The sequence below is a fragment of the Nannobrachium achirus genome (genome assembly GCF_963921795.1).
Source record: "Nannobrachium achirus genome assembly, chromosome: 3".
In the NCBI taxonomy this organism is placed as follows: domain Eukaryota; kingdom Metazoa; phylum Chordata; class Actinopteri; order Myctophiformes; family Myctophidae; genus Nannobrachium; species Nannobrachium achirus.
Genome location: NC_137812.1, coordinates 44,778,748 through 44,801,862, shown reverse-complemented (window position 1 = coordinate 44,801,862; position 23,115 = coordinate 44,778,748). Strand labels below are relative to the sequence as shown.

Sequence of the window (23,115 nt, the reverse complement as noted above, 5' to 3'; positions counted from 1 at the left end):
GACACCTCTTCGCCTCTCGCTCCGTCGTATCTGACTCTTTCAGCAAGCAGCCAATAGCAACGAGAGAGAGGAGAGAACAGACAGTACTTCCTCCCTATCTTTCCTCATTATTTACCCTCCTCCTCACCTCCCGTCTCCCCCATTTCTCCCTCTTATCTCTCTCCTTCCTATCTCCCTCCTACACAGTGAAATACTCAGTGTTATAGTTTGTCCGTTTATAACTCAGGGAGGGAGGGGGGCAAACGGAACCAAGTGGACCCTTACGGGCAAAGGTCCTGTATCCAAAATGTTACGTGAATGTGAAGTACAGAAATATTGGCATCAAAATGTATTTAACATACTCATACACACATTTATTTTAAAGATTTAGATTTAAAGATTTAAAAATGTGTCCAATTTATTTTCTAAAATAGCCTGCCTACAAGCACAAAGATAGATAGATAGATTTATTATCCCAAGGGGGGAAATCAGTCTCAACACGGCGCATCGTGAGCAAGAACAGGCATTTTCTAATAGCTAAAGAATAAAATCTGGGGTTTGTATTAATAATAAAAACAGGCAAAGTAACTAGAGTAACTAACGTTTTCCAATAATTCTGGAGTAAAAAAAAAACATATACAATATTTGCCTCTGAGATGTATCGAAAAATGGGAATACTCAGGTAAAGTTCTGGTAGCTCGAAGTTTGCCAGACTGTTGACTCCGGGATTTGCAGATGCTCCCGTCATACAGTCTGTGAGACGCAAGTTCTTATGATGAGTGCCCGGTTAAAACGGAAGTGAAGTCTCATCCCCATTTACGTTTCGTTTTTAACATTGCGCACATTTATCCTAATATAAATAAAAATCATTTAAGCATATTTAGCTTGTTGCTTATCAGAAATTAAATTTTAAAATATCTTTTCATGAACGGAAATGCCAGCTTCCATTACTCGCTGTTCAGGAGTTGTAGTTCCAGACTCTATAGGCCTAGCAGTGGTTTCCAAACTTTTTAGCCCGTGACCCAAAAGAGAGATTAGACGTTTGCCCGGGACCCAAACTAGTGAAAATAGCAGATCTACAAGCTCACAACGCGTCGCGTTTTTGTTTTCTGATTTACGAGATTTCTTTGCTTTTTCTTTGATTTCTTCATGAAATTACTGAAAGAAATCTTTGAATTTAGTTTTTAATCATGAAAAAAAAAGAAGCTTTTTTGGAAATGTTTATTGAAAATGTTTGAAATAATAATAATAAAAAACAAAATGCAGGAAACCAAAAATTAAGGGACCCATAATTTTTTTTTCCATGACCCACAAAAGGGTCCCGACCCACTGTTTGGGAAACGGTGACTATAGTGTGTGCCAGCGGTGACGCAATTGTAGTCCTTAGCGGCCATTTCTTGGGTCAAAACACAGGTGTTTCAATTGTTTGATTGCATAGAACTAATGCTATAGTCTAATCAGAACACCTGTGTAAGGCTGTGTTGACCCAAGAAATGGCCGCTCTTAGAACTACATTTGGCACACCCTATATAGCATTCAGGGATTGTGGAATAGTTGTCTGGCTATGCGAGACTCGACGTTCCACCGCCATCCTTTGTCTCCTTCCTCTGTTCACCACCCTGCTCTCTGCCCTGCCCTCCTCCCACTGCCCAGCCGTCACTCCACTCCCATCTCCTCTCATTCCTCTCCTCCTCAGGGGAGAGACAGCATACTGTATATACAGCATATCGTTGTTGTCGGGTGGAAACCTCGTATCTCCAAGTTTCAATTGTGTACGTTCTTTCGCAAAGTAAAGCCCTGCTTCATCGTACAAGGCCGTCGCACAAAAGTAGTGAAAACAGCAGATCTACAAGCACACAACGCCTCGCACCGCGAGGCGTTGTGTGCTTGTAGATCGGCTGTTTTCACTAGTTTAAGGCATTTTTAAAATGATAATGCAAAACGAACGGTTTTGGACATACAAGGTTTCCACCCGACAACGACGATATGCAGTATGTATGTATACAGCATGTTGTCTGTTTGCTCTGGGGCGGTCTCCTTCATGAAAGCAGCGTCTAGAGAGAAAAAAAAAAAACAGCAAATCAGCAGAAGAAGCGAGCGATAACCAAAGGTGTAATTAGTCTTTAATTAGGAACTTTATCTTACACGTTTACATGCCCGCAAAGGTTGCTGCAGTGCTAACGAACCTGGGAAGATAAAATTAGACTCTCATAATGAAATGGAGAGTGCAGACTGCAGACGTCTTATCTGCTCTTTTATATTTATGTTACTGGTTTGGACGAGATGCGTTCCTTAGTTACTTTGAAGCACGTCATGTCTTTTTGTGTGTGTGTGTGTGTGTGTGTGTCCACCTCCCCCCCATTTGTTTTGAAGAAGCCTGTAGTGAATTTATGCCACCAGCGCCTCTAGCACTTAGTGAGAAAACATGTTTATTACGAGAGGCTGCGGCGCAAAGCCGACGTCAAACTTGATGGGATATGTTATGTCATGATTTTGTGTGTGTTTGTGCGTGCACACATAGACATCAAAGGGGGCTTGAGCCTCTGCCCTTTTACCCGTCTGTAAAAAGTGCCCTCTCCGGACCATGAATGCAGTTTTCACTATGGTGAAAGAAATGCAAATGCCATACCTGAAGGCAGCATTCAAGAGAATTGCCTTGTCCAAACTCTCCTGAACTTGAATGCAGCATCTTATGTTGAAAGAATTGCCCTCTCTGTGTAAATCCAAGCTGTACGCCACATCTCCATTATTGACTTGATTATGCTTAGTTCAGTGTGGTATCAAGTATCGAAAATAGCCGACCTCAAAGCTCACAACGCGTTGTGAGCTTGGAGGTCGGCTGTTTTCAATATTTTCACCAAGAGGCCCTTTTAGAAATGTCAGCCCCTGCCTCTCTAACATTCTCTGCACGTCCCTGTGTTTGTGTGCGTGCACATGTGTGTTGCAGAGCTGGAAGTGGCCAGGCTGAGTACGGACGGCAACCTGGCAGACCTGACGTTCCCGCAATCAGAACTACATGGAAACTCCATCCAGCTGTCAGCCAGCACTCTCAAACAGCATGGCAGGAATGGTAGGAGAGAAATCTCTCTCTCTCTCTCTCTCTCTCTCTCTCTCTCTCTCTCTCTCTCTCTCTCTCTCTCTCTTTCCCTTCGCCCTCCCGCCTCTCTTTCTTCCCTCGCTGTGTCTCACTATTTCTGCTTGATATCACTTGTTCACTCTGTCACTCTGTATCTTTCCACTTGAAGTCTCCCTCCCTCCCTCCCTCCCTCCCGCTCTTTCTATCTCTGCCTTTCGTTGACATTCACGCAGTAAAAGCCTGGGTCCATTTAGGTCTATATTTACACTCACTCTCATGAGCTCAATTAATACACAGTAAAAATCTTTGGCGTTCATGTATCCATTTGTAACTAAATGAGTATACAAATGTAACCAAATGCATTTGGCTACATGTGTACATTCTCAGAGTTAAGGCCCTTTCACAAGCGGGAGAATGACGAATAAACAATAAGAAAATGCAAAATGCCTGTGAATATTTCCCATCATAATACTATTCATATACCTGGGGGTGACCCACTAGCTGAGTGGATAGGGCGTGTACAACATTGGCTCAATGACTGACAGTGAGTCTCGTCAGCCGTTCTGACACTCTTTCACTCCAAAATAAAAAGCCCCCAAAATAAAATGTTAACATAATTGATTCCTCATTCATACACTGTAATGCCTTTATTTGTGGAAACTCAGAAACAATTACAAAGTACCTTTTATTGTGTTGAAAAAACAAAAACAAAATCACCCTGTAGTGTTCACACTGTGTGAATGTACAGTAGGCTACTCATCGTGAGTCATGACACAAACTAACAGTAAAAAAATATATTTCAGGGGAATTCATCGCATGAAAAACAAACAAAACAAAACTAACAAACAGAGGACCTTCAAACTCATGGGAATCTTTACTGTACACCGTGTTACCCTGCCCCGTGCCTCTGTGTGTCTCTTAAGTGACATTTATGAAGCGTCACCTGGTTCTCTCTGTGTCCTCTGTGTGTCCTACTAGGGGAGATCAGGATGGCCTTTGTCCTGTACAGGAACCTGGGAGCCTACCTGTCCACGGAGAACGCCAGCGTGCGGCTGAGCAGCGAGGCCGTCTACCCCAACTACTCTGTCATCGTCAACTCTCCGGTCATCACCGCCTCCATCAACAAGGATAGCAACAAGGTCTACCTGTCTGAGCCCGTGGTCTTCACCGTCAAACACCTGCAGGTACGCACCGGCACCGTGCGGCCTGGGAGGAAAAACAGCTCGTTCACTGGGTTGTTGTTGTCTCCACCAGCCGAAGGCATGGGGGAGAGTATGTTTTCCCCTTCGTCCGTCCGTGTGTCCGTCCGTGCGTGCGTCCGTGCGTCCGTCCGTCCGTGTGTCCTCGCAGTTTGTGTGCACCTAATCTCAGTCGCCGTTGGCCCGGTCGCTGCCAAAGTGAGCACACACATTCCCTGGATGCCAATCTAGAACCTCTGCCCTAAATTTTTCAAATGGGCCTTTTCTAGCGCCACCTAGTGGCCGATGTTCGCAAAACACATTTCTGTGCACTACACTTACAGATTTTGTCCAAAGATCCTACAAATCGGTTGGCAGTATCTCGACAGTCATGTGATCGACACGGATCTGTCCGATTTTGCAGATTCCATCCTGATTGGCTAAGATTGGCTTCCAAAGTTTGTAGGATTGAGCCGTTTTGAACAAAATGCCTCAAATCCCAAACGCAAAGTGCAATTATCATGAAATCGCGCACACACGTTCCCACTAGGTCGAGGAAGAAATGCCACTTCACATTTTTTAAATCAGCCTCATGGTGGTGCTATAACAGGCCGATTTGTGGTTTTACCTATAACTCCACCGATCAGTTTCAAACTTTGTAAGCGCACTCCCTAGAGGCCAAGGAAAAACCCTTTCCCCGCATTTTTCACATCAGCCTTTTATAGCGCCACAAGGAGGCCGACTTATGTAAAACACAATTTTTCCTATTATTCCTTCAGATTGTATCCAAAAATCATGCAAATCGGTACACAGTATCTCTATAGTCATGTGATCAAGTCCGATCCGTCTGATATTTCATATTCCATCCTAATTGGCTAATATTGGCTTCCAAAGTTTGGGGATTGCTCAGTTTTTGAACAAAATGCTTCAAATCATCAACGCAGCTTGCGATTACCGTGAAATTTGCCACACATGTTCCCACTATGTCAAGGAACAAATGCTACCCTTTTCATGTTGGCCTTTTATAGCGCCACCAGCAGGTAGACTTAAGTAAAACACATTTTTGGAACACAATGCCTCAAATCATGCATGCAGTGTCCGATTGCCATGAAAGGTCTAAGGTGAAGAACATATTCCAGCCTTTTTACGTTGGCCTATTATACAGTAGCACCACCAGGACGCATGGCCTGGTGGAGACCTGTGCTCGGAAGAGCACTGCTTCTAGTTTTCTCTGAGATTACCCTTGAAGGGATTTAACGACTTGAACCCCGTATCGCTGTTGTCGGGTAGAAATTACCATATCGTTTGGATGTCCAAAGCCGTTGGTTTTGTATTTACCATTTTATTTTCACAACTTTATATCATGATTTAAAGTAGTGAAAATAGCCGATCTACAGTCGTTGTGTGCTTGTAGATCTGCTATTTTCACTACATGTGTGCGACACTTTTGTATGATGAAGTTGTGCTTTAATTTACCAAAAAACATACACATTTGAAACCTGGAGATATAAGGTTTATGTCTGACAGTGACGTTTTGTTTTGTGCAAATGAATGCCCTAATGCCCTAGATCTGCTATTTTTAAAATTATAAGCCAAGGAATGGCTTATCGTTTAGTCTTTTATGCTTTATTGTTTGATGTACTCACAACTCACATACTGTACTGTATTTGCTTCACTGCACAATGCATGCACACATGTGCAGCATATGCAGCATGTGCATCAACACACTTTTATCGACAGATACAGTACACACTCAGATACACACTCCCTCCCTCCCTCTCTCTCTCTCTCTCTCTCTCTCTCTCTCTCATATAAACTACACCCTTCTCTTATGTTCTTTTGATGTAATATTGTGAACAATTCTTTACTTAATCTTTTTGATGTAATATTGTGATCAATACATTATTTACTTACTGTAGGTATAGCGGCCAAGAATAAACCCCTGGGGGCTTCTTGCCTCCCCCTGCACTGCACTATACTGTATGTTCTGCTCATTTGTGTATTTATTTATATATTTAAACCAGTTTCATCCAGGGTGGTTGGATGAGAACAACTGCTCTTTTTTCACAAACACATTGCTGCCTTTAATTGTTTCTGCATTCTCTCATTCCGTCCCTCCTCTGTTGTTGTTTGGTGTTTCTACTTTTATCTGCTGGTGTGCGTGTGTGCGTGTGTCCGTGTGTGCGTGTGTGCGTGTGTGCGTGTGTGCGTGTGTGTGTGTGTGTGTGTGTGTGTGTGTGTGTGTGTGTGCGTGCGTGCGTGTGTGTGTGCGTGCGTGTGTGTGTGTGTGTGTGTGCGTGTGTGTGCGTGCACGTGTGTGTGTGCAGTGTTTTACTGTCTATCACTATGGGGATGAGAAGTCCCCACTGGGATAGTAAAACCAGAAATAATCAACCTTGTGGGAGGAACCCATAAGGAAAAGGGTAATAAAACAGTGTTTTAGAATTAAGGTTACAATTACAGTAAGAAAGGGTTCAGGTTAGGGTTACGGTTAGAGTAAAGGCCCGGATAGTGATAGATATAAAGTGTCAATGACGCTCACGTCAATGATTATGATAATCATCATATGAGCCCACTTGTTCGCCATAATTGTACGGCAATTATTAATAAATTGAACTGCACCAACCCGAATGTAACGTGGGAGGCACCAACACTTGCATGCATGCATGCACGCACATACACACACACACACACACACACACACACACACACACACACACACACACACACACACACACACACACACACACACACACACACACATAACACAACACAACACAACACACACACACACACACACACACACACACACACACACACACACACACACACACACACACACACACACACACACGCATGCGCGCGTGTGCACTTTTTCATTCTGTTCATTTTGATGTGTACTCTCTTTCTCCATTCCGACTGCTCTCCCACTTGCAACGATCCGCTCTTGAAGTTGAACTTTTAACTTGGCGTTATACTGTATAGATCAGCCTGCGTTCTCCTCATCCATATTTTTTGCGGTTTAAAAGCAATATCATTAGTTTCACAGAGAAACCAATTATTTTTCAAGATCTGTGCAGCCCTTTTTCAAAAAAAAAAAAAAAAAAGGATTTCTGTTTCTCAAAAGGGAATTATATAATGCTCACACAATTAGAAACACAGACATACACTGCAATACTTAAACTCGTTAATGCCTTGGCTGCCATACGCATACAGTATACGGTACACATTATATGTTGTTTGTGCCTTGAATAAACACTCGAAAATAGAAGCGAGCACTGAAAGACACATCAACAGGTTTTCATGCGCCCACTTGACGCCTCCAATGTGTCTACAGCACTTCAATGCTTGTGTTTCTTGACGTGAGCGCCTGACGCTTTCTGTCTGTCAGGGATAGAGATAGGGTAAGGTGAGGTTAGGGTAATAATAATAATAATAATAATAACTTTATATAGCGCCTTTCAAAAACCCAAGGCGCTTTACAAAAATCTTATACAAACAACTAAACAAAAACTATGTGCCATAAGCCTGAGTGAATAAGTGTCTTTTCAAGGCAGCCTTCGGGCATGGCGAATCTCCAATGGGAGAGAGTTCCACAGGGTGGGGGCTGTCACACCGAAGGCTCTGTCGCCGAAGGTTCGCCTGTTTGCACTGGGTGACAGAGAGGAGGTCCAAGTCTACAGACCGCAGGGTCCGTGCCAGAGTAGGTCTGTCGTTGAGGAGGCCTGAGAGGTATTGTGGAGCCAGGACGTTTTGACACTTGTAGGTGAGAAGGACGAGTTTGTAATTGATGCAGTACTTAAAGCCAGTGCAGTTGTTTACGGGTGGGGGTGATGTGCTGCCAAGGCTTGGTGAGAACTCTGGCAGCTGAATTTTGAACATACTGGAGCCTATCCAGGTACTAGTTTGGGACCCCAACAGGACTCCATTGCAGTTGTCCAGACGGGATGTAACAAAGGCCTGAATGAGGGTCTCTGCCATGGAATCAGAGAGGTAAGGTAAGGGTGTGGTTGTACTAGAGTTAGAGATAGAGTTAGGTCTACTGTAGGTTAGGGTTAGGAACTTAGCCGTTTGGTTTAGGGTTTGCGTTCAGGGATAATGTTAGTGTGTGTTAGTTTTAGGGATTAGGGATTGGGATTTTGAGGTTTAGGTTATAGATTGAGGTCCCAGTTAGGTTAAGACTACAGTTTAAATTAGGTTGTGGTTAGGCTTAAGAGTGAGTTTAGATTGTTTTAATGAGAAATGTACGTTGATGTACCCACAAAAGATATTCAGACACGTGTGTGTGTGTGTGTGTGTGTGTGTGTGTGTGTGTGTGTGTGTGTGTGTGTGTGTGTGTGTGCGTGCGTGCGTGCGTGCGTGCGTGCGTGCGTGTGTGTGCCTCTCCATTCATACCTCTCTCTGTTTCTGACTTGCTCTCCCCTCTCCACCAACCCTTCCTTCTTCTTTCTACTTTGACAGTCTTTCCGCCTCCGTCTAACTCTCTTTAACGTATCTCTCCCCTCTCCTCCTCCTCCTTCCCTCCCAGCATTCAGAGGAGAACTTCAATCCCAACTGTTCGTTCTGGAGCTACTCCAAGCGCACCATGACAGGCTTCTGGTCCACACAAGACTGTCGACTGCTGGCCACCAACCGCACACACACCAGCTGCTCCTGCACACACCTCACCAGTTTCGCTGTGCTCATGGCCCACGTGGAGGTCAAGGTAGGCGCTCACTGGTCCGTGGCTGCCAGGAAGGGATGGGCTGGATCCAGGGGTGTCACACCAACATTCTGGGCCCTGGGCACAAGGATTCACTGCGGGGGCCCCCCATGAATGTTAACTATTGAAAAATAGCAGATGTACAAGCTCACAGCTGCGAGCTTGTAGATCTGCTATTTTTGAAAAATGTTGAAAATGTGTGCAAGAAACCTATGTTTCCATGTCAGTGGTGCTCAAACTTTTTCATGTCAAGGACCCCCAAGATGATATGTATTTGGCCACGGACCCCCATCTAAAAATATTTAGTTCCAGCCCCCCCCCCCCCCAGAAGCAAAATTTGAGTTACAAATGTTCGCTTAAAAAATACATGTATATATTCAAGATTTGCACACATTTTCACGACTTTTCAAAAATAGCATATCTACAAGCTTGTATATCTGCTATTTTTCAATAGCTAAAGTTGCAAAGGCCCCTCCACCTTGGGCCCTAGTTGTGACGCCCCCTTGTGACGCCCCTGGCTGGATCACACAGGCAGTTGTTCATCATTTGACAAGTAATGGCTAACACAGGTGAAGAGATTTAGGGTGGGGAGGGGGGGGGGGGGGGGGGGGCTGAAGGAAGAAGTAGACTGCAAAATGTGGAGGATGGATTGTTTTCCCGGATTGTGCGGTATAAACAACTTTCTGGGATTGATTAATCAGGCTTGGCTTGGGCGAATTTACAGTTGAGTTGCCATGCTTGTCGATGGAGACATAGATTGAGCATCTTGCAGGTAAAGCCACACTTGAGGCGGATAAAAAAAAAGAAGAAGATAAAAAACCCTTTCTGAATGCCTGAAGAACTGTTTGACTCCCTGACGGAGTATGACCGAAACACATCAGAATTTTCTTTTCAAGGTCTAATATGACAGAGACATTTAAATCAAGGCATTCTTAAGAGATTGCCTTCGTGTTTTGTGTTTATTTGATGTCTATATATATCCCTAGCCAAAGAGCACCTCAAACAAAGTAATCTTTTTGTCCATGAAGCGCTCATGCCCAAACATTTTTAGATTTGAACGTTATTAAGAAGAAAAAAAAAGAAAAGGTTAAGAAGAGAGGGAAAACAAAGCCAATCCATGTCTAACTTAGCATAGTTCCCAAGTTTTTCTCTGGTTTGATCATGGCATCATGCGCATGTGGGTCTTATCATAGCGGGCGGGCGAAGAGCAAATGGCTGGCGGGGCGCGGGGCGACGTACGTCAGAGAGCCGTCCCCACATCAACAGTGTGAATTAGGGCCTTCACCAAATATTCGAATATTCGAATATCAAAGTCACTATTCGACGTTGTTCACCGAAGTCGAATATTCGCTTCTTTTTTTTCTTGTCAATGGCCCTGGTGGATGAATTTGTTAATGCTCTATACCAGGGGTTCTCAAACCTTTTTAAGGCAGTGACACCCAAAATAAACATATTTGAACTGGGGACCCCCACCCTGACAAGCACTTGGAATTGTAGGAATTACATTTAATGTGACTCGGTTCCGCAGATAAATATTGTGAAAATAGCAGATCTACATGCTCACAACGCCTCACAACGCCTCGCAACGTGAGGCGTTGTGAGCATGTAGATCGGCTATTTTCACAATGTTCGCCTCTTGCTTACTTAATATTTGACAGTTTGGACAGTCCTGTCGAATATTCGACTATTCGACTATATTAATACTTTGAGGTCGAATAATTAGAATACTAAAAGTCACTATTCGTGAATGCCCTAGTGTGAATAGTCCCTTGTCCCGCCCCTCTTCCCTGGGCCACAGGATGTGTGTTGCTTTGTAAAGGGGTCATGGTCAGAGCCGGGCTCGGCGGCCCAGTGTGAGCACAGTGTGATGGCTGGAGAGATAGATCCATCACAACACCGCTGTGTCCAACGCAGCCGCGGCCTGGCAGGCCACGGGACACTGATGGATAGAGCTAGCACACCTGTGCAACGCGGCATAACGCAGCGGCCCTGAACGCAGAGCAACACACACACACACACACACACACACACACACACACACACACACACACGCACACCAACCCCACACACACACACACATATGGGGGGAAGGTAGGGGAGTGTGGATGGGATGGGGGGGGGGTGCTCGATGGATGTGTATGTGTTCAGAATTCCCCCGGGATGCTCATGCATGAACAGAGGAGGAAGTGGATATGAACGGTAGTGTAAAGTAACTATAGGCACATTTACTCAAGTACCTTACTTAAGGACAACTCATTTTCCTACTTATATTGATCCAAAAAGACTGTCCATGGGGTCTATTAGGCAGAAATGCCCCTGTTGTCCAGTTTCCCCAGCAGAACCCAGCAGCTCTCATAGCATAGAGTGGGGTCTATAAGCCTATCGCTTTTACATTATTTGTTCTGGTCAAAAGTGTTTTTATTTTTCATGAATGTGGTATAAGTTGTCATTACAAACACATTCATGTCATTTTTGTCCCACACAAGCCATCACACTCTGCTAAACAGATGTTAGGCTTTTATGTGTTTTGCCAAGTCCCGGAAAAGATGCCCTGTGATTGGCCAGTACAGTCACTCTATTGGCACTTGTGAAGAATGCTCATCCCAAAACATTATTTATGAGATTGTGGTGGCTTGTGTGGGACAACGAATGCATGGATGTGTTTGTAATGACAACTAGTAACACATTCATGAAAAAAATAAAACACTTTTGACCACAACAATTAGTGTCATAGCGATAGGCTTATAGGCTCCACTCTATGCTATGACAGCTGCTGGGTTCTGCTGGGGAAACTGGATAACAGGGGCATTTCTGCCTAATAGACCCCATGGACAGTCTTTTGGGATCAATATAAGTTGGAAAATGAGCCTAGAAGTGATTTAGGGAGGAGTTGTCTTTTAAGCATCATTTTGAGGTACGTTGACTCCAATTTTCAATATTTTCACTTCTACTCCACTACATTTTTGAGGAAATTATTGTGCTTTTAGTTTAGTTGAAGCCTTTATTTACTTGTTACTTTGCAAATATAAATGGTTATATTACATTAACCACTTTAGCCCTATTTTATACATAGGCTATGTTGTGAGGCTTGTAGATCTGCTATTTTCAAACATTTTAGTACTAAGTAAAGGCCTATTTTGATGCCAATACTTTTGTACTTTTACTCAACAAGTAACATTTTGAACACAGGCCTTTTACTCGTAACAGAGTATTTTTATATTATTATATATATATTGTTTTTATATTATATCGCCACTTTTACTTAAGTAAAACACTCGAGTACTTTCCTTATGAAAAGCCTCGCTCGCACTTCAGCGCCAATGTCAACTCATCCTCCCCATTCTCTCTCTCTCTCTCTCTCTCTCTCTCTCTCTCTCTCTCTCTCTCTCCTCTCTCTCTCTCTCTCCCCGTTCTGGCGGCCTCATCAGAAAGCGGACAGCATGCACGATCTGCTGCTGGACGTGATCACCTGGGTGGGCATCCTGCTGTCGCTGGTCTGCCTGCTCATCTGCATCTTCACCTTCTGCTTCTTCCGCGGGTTGCAGAGCGACCGCAACACCATCCACAAGAACCTCTGCATCAGCCTCTTCATCGCAGAGTCACTCTTCCTGGTGGGGATCAACAGGGCCGACCAGCCGGTAAGAAGCTATAGGGCCGAGGGGTTGGATGGGGTCTGATTGTGTCTGTGTGTCGGGTGGAAACCTTGCATGTCCAAAACCGTTCCTTTTTTAATTATTATTTAAAAACAGGTTAAAGTAGTGAAAATAGCCGATCTACAAGTGCACAACGCCTCGCGGTGCGAGGCGTTGTGCGCTTGCAGATCTGCTATTTTCACTACCTTTGTGCAACACCCTTGTATGATGAAGTAGGACTTTAATTTATGAAAGAAAATACTATTTTGAAACTTGGAGATACGAGGTTTCTGCCCGACAGTGATTGCGACCGCCAGGTCGCAAGTTACTATGAAAAGCTCTACCGGCTGTCTGTCTGTCCCTCCTTCCGTCTATCTGTCCGTCACGTCATGTCACAATTTTGGCCCTACTCTTATCTCCGCCACCGTTGGCCCTATCCATGCCCCAAACTTTGCACACACACTCCTTGGCTGGCAAATCACCACCTCCGCCCCTGATTTATCACATGGCCCTCTTCTAGAGCCACCATCAGGCCGATTTTTGTAAAACACATTTTTGGACACTGCTCCTACAGATTTTGGCAGCAGTACACAGTATCCCTAAAGTCATCTCATCAACATGGATCTGTCCCATTTCCCATATTCCCTCCTGATTGGCCACGATTGCCTTCTAAAGTTTGTGTATGCGATGTGACGGTCGCTTATCTCCCGATTAGGGAGTCTTACTGGTGATATGTGCATGCGTGTGTGTGTGTGTGTGTGTGTGTGTGTGTGTGTGTGTGTGTGTGTGTGTGTGTGTGTGTGTGTGTGTGTGTGTGTGTGTGTGTGTGTGTGTGTGTGTGTCCACATTTAGTGTAAGCATACATTATTTGTCCCTTTGTTTCCACATATTACATGTGTGCACTTGTGCGTGTCTTTGTGAGCGTGCATGTATAGTCACACACGCCTGAACATGGGCGCTCTTCCCGCTGTTTGCCAAATGAATTTCTATCATACACTGTACAGTATATCAGAGCATTTCAAGACGTCAGCCCAGTGATACTGCTGGGTAATGCATTCTGTGTTTGCTCTGTCTCAGAGCCGCTGCAGGGAGAGGATGTGCTCTCTTTTATCTCCTCCGCTGTGTCCAAGGAGCCTTGGATCAACTTCAGGACGATAATGTTGGTGTCTCGCTCACTGCTCAATGAAGGGAACGCTATTGGACACGAAAACAATTTGACAACACACAGCAAAGCAAATCTGTCACGATATGCGTTTCAAGTTTGAACACTGAAGTGTTTGTGTGTGTGTCCGTGTTAGGGATGGGACGATACATGATATTATCGTTTATCGTGATAAAAAACACTCACGATAATCGTATCGTGGAGATTTAATGTATCGTGATATCGTGCTCCGTCATGCACTGGTATCAATTCACCTTTTATTTGCCGAGCTGCCTATCCATTTAAACCCTCTATAATTGGTAAAAGGTACTTATAATGTACGTACTTGATACAGTCTTTTTTTCCACTCTCTATCAAATGTCGCGTTGTGAGCTTGTAGATCGGCTATTTTTTGGCAAATGTTCCACCCCAGGATAATGGCTCTTGATTATCACGATAATATCGTACATCGCGATTTCTTTTGTCACAATAATCGTGATATGTCTGTGTATGTACAGTGTGTGTGTGTGTGTGTATGTGTGTGTGTGAGAGAGAGAGAGAGAGAGAGAGAGAGAGAGAGAGAGAGAGAGAGAGAGAGAGAGAGAGAGAGAGAGAGAGAGAGAGAGAGAGAGAGAGAGAGAGAGAGAGAGAGAGAGAGAGAGAGAGAGAGCGTGTTCTCTGCTCCCCTTAATTACTGGTGACTATTTGTGACCTCCATTAACGTCGTCAGCGCTAGCTGCTTTGCTCAGAACCACTAAGCCAGTAATTCCGGTAGGAGAACTAAATGACTTTGCAGAAGCAGCCACCTATTATTTTTTTCACCTGTGCGTATGTATGCGTGTGTATGCATGCAAGTGTGTATGTGGCTGGAAGTATGCCTGTCTGTGTGTATTATTATAGTACGCGCAACCTATGCCGCTGCACTCATTAGAAATGGAAATGAGCGACTCCCCCGGTCCCCTAAACTCATTGTCTCTCAGACATTGGCTAATTGTCTCACACTCCAAACCATTCCATTATAAATGTCTGTCTGTTAGCGTTCTCATTGAATCACTTAGGGCTGACTCTTTAAGTTGGCGGCTTGCCGGAGACACAGATCTCACCTCTCTGTCTTTCCCCAGCTTATTTTCTTAAGCGCCCCTGTGTTCTTCCCATCTCCTTGCCTAAATAGCTAATGCGGATTTAAGTTTTATACACTCCCTTGATTTCAAATCCTTCCCCCGTTCTGTTGCTGTTACTGGTGTGTGCACAGCGTGGCACACAATGAAAAGTGCTTCTGTAGCTGGGAGTTTGTCTTCTGGTCAGCTGGTGTCATTGCAAAGTCCTTGTCGCTGCTTATTACAGTAACAGCATCTTTTAGTGCAGTGGTTTTCAACCCGGGTGGTCCTCAGCTAAATGATGGAGAGTTGGTAACCAAATGGACTCTTATAGATGTTTAACTCTTGAGAGTGTCAAATGAAACCAAATGGACCTGCAATCATTTTACGCTCCCAAGAATTAAATTATTGTTAAACATCTAGATTACTTAATTTACAAGAAGTCTACACAATTAGAAAATGTAGAAGAATTGTTATTTTGATCAATGTTTGCCTGTTATCTCTCCTATGGTACAACATCAATACAGCATGAAATTGAGGACAAAATCGTATCCAACAATAACAAAATAGTTTTGGGTCTGAGTCTGAGAGGCTAAATCTCATCAAATGTGGCTCAAATTCTGAATAATGGACCTTGATGTGTAATAGCCCTCACACACACTTTGAATTAACATTACCAATAATCTCCGCCCGACTGACGGTTCTCGGCGTGCGTATATTCAGTCTCGGCGTGCGTATCGTCTCGTAACCGAGAGAATGCGCTGCCTGGTGTGAAGTCGATCTGATCAGCAGTTAGGTTAAAACCTCAATCTTCAACTAGTTGGCTGTATTGCTACCAAAATATCATAATTTCACATATTGTGCTAATCGTTTATGAAACAGCGCTAGCGTGTGGGGGACTCTTTTCACGCTGTTTCCCAAATCACAGATTGGAACGTTTTTCAGCTGTGAGATATTTATTTCACTTTTGCTACTAATTTGATGTTACTACGTTTGTACTTTGACTAAGTACAACAATTTTTACACTGTGATATTGCTTAATTCCGTTGTTACTACAGTAGTACAAAATCGATTAATTTTCACACAAAAAAAGCATGCTCGTGGTCAAACGTGACGATGCCCATTGCCCATGGTCAATGTTAGAATACGTGATTGTAGCAGCGTGCTGCACTGCAACTACCTATCCTCAACCAGGGGCGTCAATTGGGTATGGCAGGGGTATGCAGCTGCCATAATCTGGGTCCAGGGGGGAAAATAAAAGTTACTTTTAAATATAAATACATGAATGTCTCTTTGTCTATCTGTGCTGGTTATTATGTTGTTAAATTACAGTAAAATAACTACAAATGCAAAATTTAACAAAATGGTCATTATGGTCAAAATAGTTGCGACCGAAGGTCGCATATACTCTGAAGAACCGTGTCGCTTGAGTGTCCTTCCTTCCTTCCGTATCCTCGTGACCGTCCGTATCCTCTGTGATGTCAGTGTGATGTCAGCGAGTTGTGACATCACTTACTATACAGGGCGGCTACACGAAATGTGGATAACACTATATATGGAGATAGTCCAGTCCATCATGTCATATGGGACTAACGTCATAGAAAGTAGCCATTGTTAGGCCGGAGTCGTTGGCTGTCTAAACATGGAGATGTGGATAACACTATATATGGAGATAGTCTAGTCCAATATGTCATATGGGACAACCGTCATAGACAGTAGCCATTGTTAATCCGGAGTCAATGGCTGACTGTCTGTACAGGAAGTGATGTCACATGACATACTTTTTATGCCCATATATGAGTCCTAACATGGAGATGTTGATAACACTATATATGGAGATAGTCTAGTCCAATATGTCATATGGAACTACCGTCATAGACAGTAGCCATTGTTAGGCCGGAGTCAATGACTGTCTGTCTGACTGTCTGTACAGGAAGTGATGTCACATGACATACTTTTTATGCCCATATATGAGTCCTTCTGTACCACATCTCCATGTTTAGGCAAACTCCCCACAGAAAGGCCCTATCGCCAACCCAACCTAGGGTGTGAGCGATAGGGCCTTTCTGTGTGGAGTTTGCATGTTCTCCCCGTGTGTCCTAGGGTTGATACCCTCACAAAAACATGAACAAACTCCCCCCAGAATGACAACAACTAGAATCGTCAGAGAAACGCTGTGGTTGGCCAGATGGTCAAGAATTGGCGCGACCTCGCCCTTTAGGGCGAGGTCGCATGTCACCCTGAGGTCGCATTCCACCCTCAGGTGTCTTACTAGTAATTATATTCTCCACGCTTGTATTCTCCCCATCTTGACAAAATGGCATATTCCCAAGTTCTGCAGGTCAGCTGCACAGGTGCAATTCATTATTGTTAATTGCTGCATGTTTACTAACATGCCAAGTTTAGCTGCACTTGAACAACCGTTCCAGGCTGCCATATCAAGCCTAAGAAACCGTAGAAACATGTATCATGCTTGTTGCTAAGGTATGGCAACATTGCGCGCGTTCCAGTCATGTTGCCATACCTTAGCTTTTTTCTGAACTGACGCCACTGTCCTCAACTAATTAAAAATCTGCTAATGAGAAAGCGTGGCTCCATCATGAACTTGGACCAGCGTAACCTTGGACTGTATGTTGTGTTATTGCCCGTGATGTTTTCATCAGTTGTGAGAACCTGCCAGAAGCATCTCCTTCCTAACAGCGGCCCTGTGGGGCTTTGCCGTATCCAAGCTTCTGCCACCCTTTTCCTGCCTTGTTTGTTCGCTCTTGACGTTGACAAAAATATTGTCGTATTGTCAGCGATTATTCTAAGTAGTTCACACTTTCTCTAAATCCCCGTGCCGCAGTGTTTTTTTTTTTTTTTGTGCTTATTTCCTTTTCGCATGAGCACTAAATGTTCTCAAAATGTCTTGTTAAATGTGGAGGTGCAAGATAACAAATAATGTGACGGAGGCTGGGCTGATATCAGCTAAAAATGATCCTGATATCCTGTTTAGGAGGTTTGGCTGCGCATGCTGTGTTTATGGTCCTTCCTCCTCTGTCGAATCCACGGTTTCAATTTTAATGTGAAGTGCGTACTAACATAACGCCGTTGTCGAGTGAAAACCTTGTAAGTCCAAAACCGTTTATCATTTTAAAAATTATTTACAGTGAAAACAGCCGATCTACAAGCACACAACGCCTCACACCGCGAGGCGTTGTGTGCTTGTAGATCGGCTGTTTTCACTACTTTTGTGCGACGGCCTTGTATGATGAAGCAGGGCTTTACTTTGCGAAAGAACTTGGAGATACGAGGTTTCCACCCGACAACAACGATAAGCAAACGGACCCATAAGGGTCCACTTGGTCACATTTGTACCGTCTCAGAATTAAGCGAACACTGCAGATTTTCCCGTGTCTGTCTCCGTTTTTCTCTCTTTCCGTCTTCATCTTTTCCCATTTCTGTCCTTTCTATTTCTGTAATTGGCAGCCCCGCGCGTTAATCCTCTGCATTTTCTGGCTTATGTAAATGTGATAAACGATTAATTTGTCTGAGTCATATCCTTCCGCCTCTTCTCGTCCAGATTGCCTTCGATTGGGGCCTTTTGTTCCGTTTGGCTAATCCATTTGGCCATTCACCTGGATCCAACCAGCTTATGTATCCTGAGTACAGTCTGTTTGTGACTTCATTTGGCTTCTCTCAGGGGCGTCACAAGGGGGGGGAAAGTGGGACTGAGTTACTAGGGCCCAAGGTGGAGGGGCACTTAATTATTTTATACTTTAGCTATTGAAAAATAGCAGATCTACAAGCTCACAGCGCGACACCGAGTGCCGCGCTGCGAGCTTGTAGATCTGCTATTTTTGAAAAGTTGTGAAAATGTGTGCAAATCTTTGAATATATGTATTTTTTAAGTGAACATTTGTAACTCAAATTTTACTTCTGGGGGGGTCCCTGGAACTAAATATTTTCAGATGGGCGTCCGTGGCCAAATAGCCTACATATCATTTTGGGGGTCCTTGACATGAAAAATGTTGAGCTCACAAACATAGTAAAAAAAAAGAAAAAAGGAAACCTTAGATGGATTTGAAATATTCAGACTCCGCACAAATTTTCACGATTTAAAAAAAATAGCAGATCTACAAGCTCAGTGCCGCGCTGCGAGCTTGTAGATCTGCTATTTTTCAATAGTTAAAGCACAAAATGTGAGTGAATCCTTGTACCCAGGGCCCAGAATTTGGTGCGACGCCCCTGGAATCTCTAGTCTAAAGTCTAAACCCTCTCTCTCTCTCTCTCTCCTTCTCCAGATTGCCTGTGCGGTGTTTGCGGCTCTGCTCCACTTCTTCTTCCTGGCAGCGTTTACGTGGATGTTCCTGGAGGGGGTTCAGCTGTACATCATGCTGGTGGAGGTCTTTGAGAGTGAACACTCCAGGACTAAGTACTTCTACCTGGCGGGCTACGGCGTGCCCGCCGTCATAGTGGCCGTGTCGGCCGCCGTGGACTATAGGAGCTACGGCACCGACCGAGTGTAAGTGTGGACAGATGGACTGATACATGTACTTATACCCAAGACCACTGTTCAGTATATAAGATATAAAGCTGGTTTGCACACGGCTGCGTTTTTTCGTTGCGTTTTGGAAATCCGAAATCCAAAAAAAAAAAACTTTTTCAGGCCAAGGAGAGAGAGAGAGGAAAGAGGAAGAGAGCAAGGCACCGAGTGGCGACAGTTGCAAAAATCAACCCTGGTCCGAAAATAAATACGAAATGGGCGGCAGTGTGCAAACGTGATTGACATGAGTTTTTTTTTTTTTTTCTTACACGCTCCGAAATTCGTTCCAATATTCGGCCTGAAAAAAACGCAGCAGTGTGCAAAGACCTTAATATTGAAGCATGAATGGAGGGGTTGGATTGGGTGGGATGGAGGTGTGTGTGTGTGTGTGTGTGTGTGTGTGTGTGTGTGTGTGTGTGTGTGTGTGTGTGTGTGTGTGTGTGTGTGTGTGTGTGTGTGTGTGTGTGTGCGTGTGTGTGTGTGTGGATGGGGGGGCAGTGCAGAATGCCTGCTGTCACAGTAGCCATGTCCTGGGTGGCGGCTTGCGGTGTGAAAGCTGTGGCTTCCTACCTCATGTACTATAAACAGAGGGGATGTGTGGCGGCTGACGGATGAAAGGAAGCAGTAGGAGCGTGAGGATCGAGAGGGATGAAACTCGCCGGGTGTGTGCGTGCACACGCTTCCGTCTGTCTGTCCGTCCGTGTGTGTGTGTTTGTAGAAAGGGACTCCCCGAGAGGATGTGAGTGAATAGCAGAACAGTAATGGAAGATGATGTGATGCGCATCATGCAGTAGCAGGGGTGTCACAAGGGGGGGGGGGGGGAGTTAACTAGGGCCCAAGGATCTGCTATTTTTTAAAAGTCGTGAAAATGTGTGCAAATCTTTGAATATATGTATTTTTTTAAGCGAACATTTGTAACTCAAATTTTGCTTCTGGGGGCGCCCCTGGAACTAAATATTTTGAGATGGGGGTCCGTGGCCAAATACATATCATTTTGGGGGTCCTTCACATGAAAAGGTTTGAGCACCACTTTAACAGAAACATAGGTTTTTCAAAAAACCTTCGAAGGATTTGAAATATTCAGACTCCGCACACATTTTCACGTTTTTTCAAAAATAGCAGATCTACAAGCTTGCAGCGCGGCACTCGGTGCCGTGCTGAGAGCTTGTATATCTGCTATTTTTCAATCGTTTAAAGCACAAAATGTGAGTGAATCCTTGTACCCAGGGCCCAGAATTTGGTGCGACGCCCCTGTGCAGTAGTAACACATGCCTGACGTGTTCACGCCGGCCAGCAGGGGGCCAGGATCCCCCTGTGCGAAAGAGGGACATTTACAGAAATAGAACACAGAGTTGTAGAGCGCTGTGACGCTTCACGCATGTGTGACCTGTCCACTCGATTCAGGGATACGAACCTGAAATGAGGACGGCAAGATATTATTCATACAATGAAATATGCGTACCGAATGCATAATGTGCATAAAAGTACATACTGTAGTGACACTTTGCACACCGTGGCCTGTCTCCTCGACTCCGCTCTGCGGCTGTTTCACACGAGTAGGACAATAGCCTATATGAAAGGGAACTTTAATGGCTTGGCCTTTTGCAGCTGTATTCAATAGTCCCAAATTAGAAAAATCTCTTCTCTCCATTTCTTATGAATGAGTGGCTGTTCAGAAAAGTGTCCCATATAGAATTTGAAAAAATGACAGTACACTATAGGATTGCTAAATGATTCACTCGTGCGGGTGCTTTTCTGCTACTCCCGGGGCCCTTTGTAGCTCTTGGGTTGAAGCGCCCCACTGGCTGCGCGTCACCTCGGCGCGGTTTGAAGGCTGGGGTTGGGTCGGATTTAGCAGCGTTTAACCGTCAAGCCACACCAACCCGGATGCCACTTAGATCAATATTTGATGGTGGGACAATCATTAAAACATGAGAGTCTGAATGCCAAGCACTGGATGAATATTCAGACTTCATGGCAGTAACTCGCAGCAGGCTACTAGGTCTTTAGTCTTGCCTGAAAAGCAAAGTCTTAAGGGTGAAAATACACATTCAAGGTGGTATATATATTTTATATATCCTTCTACAGTTTTTATTACCACATAAGACATACAAAATCATCAAAATACACAGTATTGTAGAATATTTAACATGCATAATAATGTTCCTTCTCACTAGATTTGAAGAAGAAATTTGCATACCAACAGTGGAACCTTTATATCGTCGTTGTCGGGTGGTAACCTTGTATGTCCAAAAGCGTTCGTTTTGGATTTATCATTTAAAAAACTAACGAATCACTACTTTTGTGCGACGGCCTTGTATGATGAAGCAGGGCTTTGCTTTGCGAAAGAACGTACAAATTTTAAACTTGGAGATACGAGGTTTCCACCCGACAACGACGATATAAAAGATGCCTTTTATAATTTTTTCTTTTTCTATTTTGGTGTAATACATTTCATTAGAAGTTTGCAAATAACTTTTATGTTGCCTCGTTCATCATGCCAGCCGCGGGAATGTCATTCCTCATCATATGTGACGTGTCACATACTGTAGAGATCCATTCTCTTTTATAACATCATCTGCCAGCCCTGCTGTGTCACCTTGACACACACTAACCCCATTTACCTCCCTCAACTCGCCAGTGGCACTCGCATCCATTCACTCCTCATAATGAAGGTGGCAACGACTTGAGCAAAGGAGCCCTAATGGCGGATACAGTGACACAGCCAGGGACCCGTAATGGAGGTCTCTCTAATGTGGCGGAAATTGAAAGATTAATAATTCAAAAGCAGCTGGTCATGAATCAGTCGGCCATTTTTGCCCCAGCAGTTTTTCTCTGGCACCTTGTTTTTCTCTCTCTTCTGCAACCCATCGGGTCTGACCTCAGTGGAGTACACTGGGATATTTTTTTCCTCCCTTGCCAAGGGGAATTGATGAGCAAAGATGTTTGGGGTAATATAGCTTAAAGTACAGCACTATATCTTTCACTGCCAATGCTAGGCTGTACTTTGAACGCGCACGAGCACGCGCGTGCATGTGTGTGTGTGTGTGTGTGCACATCACCACATGAGTTGTAGTCTCGCGTAGCCAGACGACATCTGTTCGTCTGGGTAAATCTAAGTTCAATGTAGGGAGTAGAACAGCGGGGGAAAACGGCCACAAACAAATAACACCTACTTCTCTTTGGAAACCAATCCTGGTACGGAATTACCCTAAAACCTTTGCATTGGTTCTGCAATGCAGTTATTTTTTAAATCCCAGATATTTTTTTCCCGACCCAGTTGTAGCTCCTCCTACATTTGGAAAATGCATGTACTGTACTGTATGCAGAGATCTGCGATTGTCTAGCTACGCGTGATGTGAATGATGTCTCTGTGTGAACATGTGCATGCACACATTCACGCCTACGGGTCTGTGTGTGTGCGTGTGTGTGCGTGCGTGCGTGTGTGTGTGTGTGTGTGTGTATATGCGTATGTGTGTGCGTGCACATACGTATGTCCTACTCTCTCCTGTAACCTCACCACAGTCGTTTCCAGACTCCATAAATAGCCCAGCGATGAGACTGCCGCCAATAACTCAGTATTCAAATGAACAGCGGCATGTCATATCTCTGTGACCGGAGGATGGGGCTGTGTCATATATCTGCACCCTGAGGGGGCCGTAAGGGTTTATTTATCACAGGTGTCTCTTCCAGTGCGTGTGAGGTATATGCTGGAGGTGTGTGCATATGCCTTCCCTTCCCTCGCCTCCCCCTTTCTTCTTTCTATGCCGCTGTGTTCCTGACAA

The 23,115-nt window shown here is 44.3% G+C and overlaps 1 protein-coding gene across 1 annotated transcript in view; it reads left to right on the top strand.

Annotated features, from left to right (window-relative positions):
- The window catches only part of LOC308281449 (adhesion G protein-coupled receptor L3-like), a gene marked incomplete at both ends in the record, with an annotated part of 185,142 nt that overhangs the window by 134,635 nt on the left and 27,392 nt on the right, over positions 1–23,115 (top strand). Inside the window, 5 exons of the mRNA XM_080721626.1 lie at positions 2,927–3,049; positions 4,034–4,239; positions 8,762–8,938; positions 12,364–12,573; positions 19,089–19,309. Of these exons, the coding sequence (XP_080577752.1) occupies positions 2,927–3,049; positions 4,034–4,239; positions 8,762–8,938; positions 12,364–12,573; positions 19,089–19,309 (937 nt within the window). The remainder of the gene's footprint in view (positions 1–2,926; positions 3,050–4,033; positions 4,240–8,761; positions 8,939–12,363; positions 12,574–19,088; positions 19,310–23,115) is intronic.